The 9,464-nt window shown below is 41.1% G+C and overlaps 1 protein-coding gene across 1 annotated transcript in view; it reads left to right on the forward strand.

Moving 5' to 3' along the window:
- Positions 1-9,464, forward strand: part of MET (MET proto-oncogene, receptor tyrosine kinase) — a gene marked incomplete at its 5' end in the record, with an annotated part of 54,621 nt that overhangs the window by 29,912 nt on the left and 15,245 nt on the right. Inside the window, one exon of the mRNA XM_010021230.1 lies at positions 3,859-4,077. Coding sequence (XP_010019532.1) covers positions 3,859-4,077 — 219 coding nt within the window. The remainder of the gene's footprint in view (positions 1-3,858; positions 4,078-9,464) is intronic.

Below are 9,464 nucleotides of genomic sequence, written 5' to 3' on the forward strand. Positions count from 1 at the left end.
GCAAAAGCCTATGCTTTGAAATCACCAGGATGCCAGACATGTGGTGGTAGCAAGACCATCCCAAGCCCAGGGCGGAATTTAGACTCCTGGTCAGTATTGACCATGTTTTGAGAAGGGCTGGCTTTCAGACCCAGGAGTAAGAGAGGTTTTACTCTACCTTCTGGTACAGTGATCTGACAGACTAGAAGTATCATCTCGCATGCCTTCATTCAAGAAGACAACTAGAATACAAAGGCTAACAATCCATCAGGGCCATTCATTGTACTACCTGAAATGGCAGCAAAAGCCAATGAGTTCTTCAGAACTTGAAGTGCTTGAGTGTCACTGCTCAGTTTCTCACCTACACAGAAAAGCCTTCTGAATGAGCTTTCCTTAAGTTGGACCTGAATTCTCATCTCTTTCTATTTAGAAATCATTCTTTGGTAAAGATGGTTGGAGAGTCTCTCTGTCTTTATCCTCATTCGTCTTTCATTCCTCACTGAAATCCAAAAGTTTACTTCTTATGAAAGGACAAATTGGCCCTTTTCTGTCTTATGACTGCTGCAGATCCTGTAATACACATCCAACTGCCCCTGTCTTACCTGGGTCAGCTGCTGGGAGACCTCTGGAGCTCAGAGATCCTCCCTCATACTTTTCCTGTTGTTCTATCAGATGAAAAAAAATTGAATTGGGCACCGAGGTTCAGATTCTGTAGGTCAGGTTTGAATTAATTGCCTCAAGGGTCACATTTTACAAACGAAACAAGAATGCATTCTTTTAAGTGATGAGTCATATACATTGCGCAATAGATTATTATTCCCTTTGGGGTATAGTATTTACTTATGCTTGTGAAATGCTCTACAATTTTTACATCTTGTTTTCCTTCCTGTCTTCAGATGTAGATTATAGTCACAAGAAGAATATAGGCTTAGCTTTTAAAGTGAATGTATTTTAAAGCCTAATTAAATAAAAGTTAAAGGTGCTGGGTGATAGGCAGTATCTTAATTGAGAAGGCAATAGATTGAATTAGGGGTTTTTTTCCTATGGATCCTCAATCCAATATTTCTTGAAAACTAAACCGTCATATTCTTCAATTGCTAAAACCAATTTCAAGGTAAAAATGTCATGTCAAATCATGTACCAATAAGGGCATCGCAAATAAGATTTTTCTTGACCTTACCAATCAGTCACATTGCATCCCCTCCAAAGAGTATTATTAGATTTTTATCATTTTCTGAAAGCTTCCACTTCAGAGACCATCCTGATAAAGTAAAGTATCTGGTTCTAATAGATAGCCACAAACAAAGTTATGAATACCACTGCTATTCATTTAAGGGACATCACTACTCTACAGTAGATAAAAAGTCTAATGAATTTACATTAATCAAATAAATATAATGATTTCTTGGGACATATTTGGTTTTATAACGATATATATTTTACTAATCCCTTTTTAGAATTGACACAGTATGATATATATCTTTATGAATATTCATGTATCACAGAAAAGTATGGCTTGATCATCCATTATACTAATGATGCATCTTATTATTACTATAGTGATTCAAATGAATTTCTAGGTCCATGTGATATAATGAAGCCTGAGCTATGGTCAGTGGTGTATAACAAGGTATTCAAAGGAGAACAGTGTAATACTGTAAGCAAATGGAGCGAAAGTCTGCCTTGTCTTATATCCCAGAGATTACCTTGTTGTCATGGGGGATGCACAAATATTTCTGAATTTGTGCTAGGAATTGAAATGGACTGTTTGTTACATGGGCGCAAGTCCCATTAGCATCACTGAGTGCTGCAACAAGTTACTTAACTGAGTGCCGAACTCACAGCTCACAGGCACGTAACCTTTGTAGCAGAGTTCTAAAACTCTAGTGCTCAGTTTCAGAGCCTTGAAAATGTTTCCCTTGGCAGATTCAAGATTTCACAATATTATGCACAGAAACGTGAATTGCTCTGTCGATAAGAAAGGTGCTGATTTGTAGATAGCTTTATCCCACTTTTCACGCTAATGTAGGTATATAACTGATACAACTTGAATGGTTATGTCACTGATTTGAAATAGCAAAATTACATTGCATTAATTTAGCATATTAGAGACAAATTTAAACTAATTTCACAGCTCCTTCAGCAGCATTTTATAATGCAAACCAGTTTAATTTGAAAAACAAAGCAGAAAAATATATATTTTTTCCCTTCTCTAGATGCACAAAGGTATTCAACAGCACTGCTGGGTTTCCAGGAAAATTCCTTGTGGAAAAAATGGAAGATTTATGATGACAAGGAGCTAAGCCCCATTCTTACTGGGACATATGTCAGCCACTCTATCGATATTTTTAAAAAAAGTGTAATCTCTGCTGTCAGGGAGCTACTTACAGAAGGTTTATACAATTTGAACAGGAATACTTCTGTGGAGCTGAAGCAACTCTGTTTGTGCCAGAGTACTTCAACCATAGCCATGGTAGGCGTCAGGAAAGGGAGGCACAGAGAAGGGAGTACATGGTACAGTCACAACCAAGCCACTCTGCGGTTTGCTGACCAGCACCCACCATGCCTCCCATCAATGCTTGTAAATGTGCTGTTGACATTATAATCAAATTAGTTATATAGAAATCTTCATAGTCAAGAGAGGAAGATGACCCTTCTAGAGCACTATTGATCTAATTAAAACTGTTGCCTAAAATGGATCAGATGAATCCCACTCTAGGTGAGCCTCTTTCCGTCTGCTGACTATAAAGGTAGTTTAGACAACTGCAACACAGGTGTCTGGATGCAGGCTTGTTGAATCCCATCTGCAAGAATTCATATTATCCCTGCAACTGCCTAAACTCAGCCTCAGATCAGGCTGCCTGCAAATCCCCTCTGTCCTTGCTTGCAACACAGCAACCCTTTAGGAAGGACCTGGGTCCATCCTGTCTGTCTCACAAGTCCTGTGTCAAGGTGGTATGGGATAGAGGGAAGCGCCTTGGCCATACATTTCACACTGGATCACACCCCCATGGCAAAAAGCATGCACTGGCAGGATTCCTGGAGCGTGGGGTGCACCAGCAGTTTCCCCCAGGAAGCACCTCCGGAGCAGAGTGTGGGGCAAGAGTGGCTTCATGCCTGTTGTCAGGCAGCTCCTGCACTGCAGTGAGGGGCATGCAGTGTGAAGCACGTCCTGCAGTCAACACTCCAGGAAGGACTTGCATGACACCTGTGTACCTAAGCACCAAATGCCATATGGCTGGGGTCTTACACATACACTTTGCTGAGCTTTCATGAACCAGCATCCCATGGTGGCTTTGGCTTCAAAGTACTTTCTCACAGAGTTCATAGTGCCTTTCCAGAATCATAGTGACTTAGCTACACTGTCAGTAAATGGTGCTGTTTTCTTCTATTTCGCACAGATTCATTGGCCCTGTATTTACCTTCTCCTCTGGTCCCTTGTTCTTGCTTTAGTAGCAAAAAAGGAAGAGAAATCCATGTTTCAGTCACTCTGACATAGTCTGGGTAAGCTGAATTATGGCTGCTCAGTACACCAGGCTAGCCTCCTGATGGTTCTTGGCTTTGGAAATAATTTTCCATTAATTATCTGCAAAATATTTACTTTAAAAGTGCTGTGAACAATCAGGCCAGGAAGCTTGTTTACTTGAACATTTCCTCAACAAGAGTGCAAACACCATTGACATGTAGTTTTTATAGTTTTCTCCCAGCTCTAAATAAATGCCGTGTAGCACTGATGGAGATTTTGCTTTAGTTAAAGAAGAACAAGACCCCTGCTGTTTATTTTTTCAATATATTTGTATTGTTAAAGAACGGTTATGTTCATCAGTGACTTCCTATGCACGTACTTACTGCAATTACCTCTTTCTTTCTTTCTTATAGGCATGTAGCCACCGCTCTAACTCAGAGATAATCTGCTGTACAACCCCTTCATTGAAAGCCTTCAATCTCCAACCACCCTTTGTAACCAAAGTGTTCTTTATTTTTGATGGTGTCAGCTCTTTGTACTTTGATTTTGATTATGTAAATAATCCTGTATTTAAGCATTTTGAAAAGCCAGTGTTCATCTCAAGAGGCAACCATAATGTTCTGGAAATTAAGGTAAGAAATGTTGAAGTTTTTCAATTATTCAGCAGCGTAGCATGGAACAGACATTTTGATGAAATAAGAGAAGCTCCTAGAAGCAGGGGCAGAGAGAGCAGTGTGTCCAGTACTGCATTCACTCAACCTCCCAGCTGTCACAGCTTTAAAGATGCAGAGCTGAAAACAAAGATATATAACAGGATGGTTGTTGGCATCAGGTGGAGTGGTAGAGGGGCCTTCCTCATCTTCATGGGAGGACCACGCTGCCTCAGCTTCTGATTGCAATGAGCGGCATCACCACTTGACGACTGACCATGGCCAGCAGGCCAGAACCTGAAGTGTTCTTCAGGTCTGTGTGCGAGTCCCAGCTCTCTGCCACATGGGTTTGTGTCCTTCCTCGTGAAAGACATGGAGTTGCCTTTAGAAATCGGCCAGTGTCTTTGGCTATCTAGAGTTGAGGGAAACTATAGCCTGTGCACAGAGTCACTTATGAAGATCAGTCACCACTGTAGCCTAAATATTTACAGATCCATGAAAAATGCAAAGCTGATGCTGAGTGCCTCTTAAAAGAGCGTTGAGAATAGCCTGCATGGCTCTGAGAAACATCTCTTAGGAATTCGGGGCCCTCGCGGGCACAGGCTGCTCTCTAAAACAGTGCTGTGGGAAAAGTTAAATGCATTCTGTGGGAGTCTGATTTCTTGAAATCTAGTGCTTTCCTGAGTTAGAGTATCAAACAGAGTATAAATACTCTTCTAATTTACAATGAAAGTTTATGAAAATTTATTATTATGTACATGTATTTTATATATATCTATAATTTATATAGTACATAACCTGTAAAAAATGCTTACAGAACAGAATCAGTCATTACACTGGGGTCATCTCTTCGTGTAGCTCTTCCATAGATCTGTAAGCCAAAACTCTTTTCTCCTTTGACAGTCATGAAATCTTGAAGGCCTAACTATTCTATGATTCTACGGTCCAGTGGGCCAGCTTCTGAGCTGCAGGAAATCACAGGGGATTACTTCAGAGCTTCTGTCAGCCATGCTCTGAATATTTATCTGTCTTCACAAAGTTCTTTGGGCAAATTCCAAAGAATAATCAGTCTGATTTTTGTTTTTGTTTTATTTCTGCTTTGAACTCTTGGCTGTACTATCACTCCTTCCTCAATGCAGAGCCATTCTCTTGTTCAGTTACAAAGAAATTCTAGAAAGAGTTCTGGTGTGCAGGTCAACAGAGAGCTGAGAATATCCATTTGCTGCATGGCTCAGTGCCTCTGTGCAGTGACAGCAGTGTATTCCAGTATTTTCCAGGTCATGTATATCAACCAGTTGGAAAGAGAACTAATTTGAGAAGAATCGTAGAATAACTTACATTGGAAGGATCCTCTGGAGGTCTTTACAGTTTAACCCCCTTGCTCAAAACAGGTCTAAGTTAAAAATTAGGTCAAGTTGCCTATGTGGCTTTGTCTAGATGAGTTTTGAAAATCTCCAAGAATTGAGATTTTACAGCTTTAAAAAACAAGCTCAACTAGCCTTGCATTGTGCCTCCTGCGCTTCAGCTCCCTTCCTAGTTTAGTAGTCCTCTGCTGTATTTCATCCAGTCAGTATCTATCTCTCTTGTTCTGTGGAGTTCAAAATTCAACACCGTTCTCCCGGTGTGGCCACACAAGTATTGATCAGAGGAGGACAATCACTTTCAATCTACCAGCTTTGCTGTTGCTAAAGTATGTGGTAAGCCTTCATCACTGCAATGGCATTCTGCTGCCTTATTTCACCTTGTGGTCCAGTATATCAGTCATTTTCCTAAATCTGATGTCATCTGAAAGCACAAGGTCACTACCTCCTGTCCCTTTGTCCAGGTTGCCAATAAAGATTTTAAGCAGTACTGGTCCCAGTATCAGCCATTGATAAATGCCAGTTTTTAGATTCCTAAGATCTGAGCTCATGGATTATCAGTTTTTCACTCACCTTAAGAGTCCATCCATCCAGTCCATGTCATCCAAATTTGTTTTGTCTTGCTAGGAGAGATTGTGTTGCAAACCTTTCTAAAATCAAGGTAAACATTATCCAGTGCTCTCCTTTCAGCTACAGAGCCAGCCATCTCCACATAGAAGGCGATCAGGCTGCTCAGGCAAAATCCACTCTTGGGAAACCTGTGCTGGCTGTTCTCAATCATATTCTTGTCCTTCCTCTGCTTGGAAATGCTTCCATGAGGACTTGCTCCATAACCTTCCCAGACACTGAGGGTTAAAAATGAGTTGATTTTTTAACTCTCTTCTTTTCTTTACTCTTGAACCTTTTGTTCTCCTGAAGGGAAGTCTCTAGTGTTGTATACCACTGGGAAGAAGCCATTCAGATGAGAAGGGCTGGCTGAGGACTGTCCTACTAACAACTGACCAAAGGCACAATTTTGTAGTATTGATGTCACCTGTAGTCATGGTACCCACAGCAGATGTCAACCTAAACCTAATGCTCTGGTTATATCCCAGCAACCAACTGTATAATAACATTAGTGAAAGCTCGTCTCCTAGAACAAAGCATGAACGAGCACCAATTTAACATCTTCCTCTAAATAGAATTAGCTATAGTGGGACGCTTCTATCAAAACAGTGAGGCGACTTTCAGAAATTATAATCAGGAGCCAAAAGATCATTACAAGCCATATTGGCAACACTTTTCCCTTGTCCCGTACCCGCATTCAGAAACACACACACACAAGTTTACATGCCTCATGGTTATATTTTGTGCAGTAATTAAGCAAGCTCAGCATGAAATTAAATGGCAGCTTGCTTCAGTGAACAGTCTGTTCTACCAAACCAAAGTTCTTTTATCTTTTTCTTAATTAGTTTCAGAGGGGCGGAGGGAGCTTTTATCACAAGTTTTTCAATCAAACTAATGTAGTGTGACGTATCTGGCTTCCATCAAATGACAGTGGGTACCGATTGAAAGGTTCTGTTTGGTTTCCCCTGATGACCATAAGATGGTTTTGTAAGAAAACGTTACATGTAAGAAAACATTAAGTCTTCCATGTAAAACACAGGGCACTGTGTGCCGCGAATGCCAGCCCTTCTTGTCTTCAGTGCCAGCCCCTTTGTCTTCCACACTATCGAACCTCTCAAGGTCCCACATCATCACTGTTGTCCTTTGCCGAGTATGTGGCTCTTTGAAGTCTCTCAGTGCCCACCATGCGCCCGTCAGAGAGGTCATGGCAGAGTAGCTTGACACACTTCTCTGCTTCAACACCATGAAGACAGCACTTCAGAAGTGCTCCCATCTCCCGCCAACATGGGAAGCTCTCAGGGCAGAAGTTCTTGTGTTTTGCTGCTGGTGATGACCAAAGAAGTCAGACTCAGGTCAAAGAAGACCTGAGTCTGCTGCAAAGGACAGAGTCTACTTGCTGCCTCCCACGGAAGCCACTGAGCCAGACCTGCAAGCTGGACTGCTGACAGCCCAGCGTGGCCTAGCTGTGAAAAAACCCAAACAAATAAATAACAAAACAAACAGCTTCCTACCTCAGTCTGCCCAGAGGCCTGGCCTGGGCTGGGCTTGTGCTTGTGCACCAGGACAGTGTGGGCATCCTGTGCCTGCTTCCAGAGAAGGCCTAGGAATGAGCTGATAGGGGGCTAAAGTGTATTTATAAATATAAATCTTCCACTAGAGAAATAAGTAGTACAATTGTCATTTCATGTTACGCAGCACATCTGAGATCTTGGCTGTCCTCTGGTACATCCGTCCTAAAACTCAATGGACAACAGTTACTATATTGCCTACTCTGTCCCTAAGCCAGTAGAACACATTCTTTATGACACAACCTTAAGGAACTTTTCTTGTCTATTTATAAGTCACTGTATTTTCATTCTTCTTCCTCTTCACATAGAAAATTATGTTTCTCTCAGTATCTGGTCTGAGAGTGTGCAATATGGAAACCCTGGTATTTCTGAGCAAGCTAAAGAGGAAGCTCTGCAGCTGTGGTAACTCCTCATTCTTCCCAAGTCGGCCCACTCTGCTTAGGGACTCAGAAATTCTCCTGACACCAGTCTCAAAATTTCCACACCTTGGTTTGTTGTCCTTTCTACTGCTTCTAGACTTTCACCCAACTTATTCCCATCTCTCTAAAGTTGTGTGATAGTTGATGTATCAGTTTGGTTTGCAACAGCTACTCAGTCCAGTAATGAGCTTCTCCAGCTTGTGATCAAGGGCATTGCTCAGTGAGAAGAGAGTAATATGCATTTAAAAATAGGAAATACTGTTTCCCAGTTCTCACAGGAGCCAGTTTCCTACTTTTCTTAAAATTGTAGGGAAAGCAAAACCACTGCTCAAAGAGTTTTGAGACTCTTCATATACTGATATTATAGTGAATGTATTTGAAACTGTGATATATTAATGGTAATATAATGGTAGTGGCAGTAAGTAAAAGCTGCTATCTTCATTATAACTGGCTAAGGACCACCTTAGAAAACAACAGTGTAACTTTTTTCACCTTTGTGTAAGTATCATCTTTGGTGGAGAAAAAAAGTCTAAGATTTGGTGTAGAAGAAAAAGAGGCCACTTACCCACACTCTCCATGGTAACGTATTTATCCTGATGATGGAAAACTCAAATTCAAGTCTTCTGAGGTACAACGTTCAAAGGAAAGATTTGAACATGAATGGCTCACAATCTGCAGCAAGTATCCATACTAATAAGCAGTAAGCAGTCAATCACGTGCTCCCTGGCCCATTACCTATTTATTTAATTAACACCAAACAGAATGGCTTCAAGTAGGCAGAAAACAGAATGCAAAGTTGACTTTTTTTGACTAGCAATTAAAAGCGTTTACCTGGAGTGTGGCTTTGCCAGTCAAAATTGGAATTAAACTCGCTGTCCTATATGTTTATTAAAATTTTCCCAGGGTTCAGTCTGATTCTGCAGCACACCTAAAACATATGCCAAAGGAAGCTTTTTTTTGCCCCTCAGAATGAGAGTCTTGTTTTCTTTCCAGTGTGTGGGGCCTCATAGCAGTGTCAGACATTATACCTTCCTCCCTTCTTATGAAAAACTCCCAGATCCAGCCCTCATAAACAGCCTGTGTCAGTGTTACTCCCCATCCTCCCTTCTCCCCTTTAATCATGCTTAATATGCCTGTTGTTTCATCTTCAACTGGGCTGTATATGGGGTAGAGCATCTTCTTAAATCCTGGTGCACTCTTGAGCACAAAAGATCCTGAACTTGGTCTTTGGACACTACCAGAAGGAATAATATTTCATCCAAGTCTGGGATGTGAAAGCAGGTTTTATGAGTAGGGAGTGCACTTTTCATGCTGTCGTCTTTACCGGGGTTTGTTCCCTTTTGGTCTGTGAACATGATTTTAACAGATTCCTGCATTTTTCTGATTATAATTAATTAGTTCTTTTTGAAAGCTTC

The sequence above is a fragment of the Nestor notabilis genome, unplaced genomic scaffold (genome assembly GCF_000696875.1).
Source record: "Nestor notabilis isolate BGI_N333 unplaced genomic scaffold, ASM69687v1 scaffold929, whole genome shotgun sequence".
Lineage (NCBI taxonomy): Eukaryota > Metazoa > Chordata > Aves > Psittaciformes > Psittacidae > Nestor > Nestor notabilis.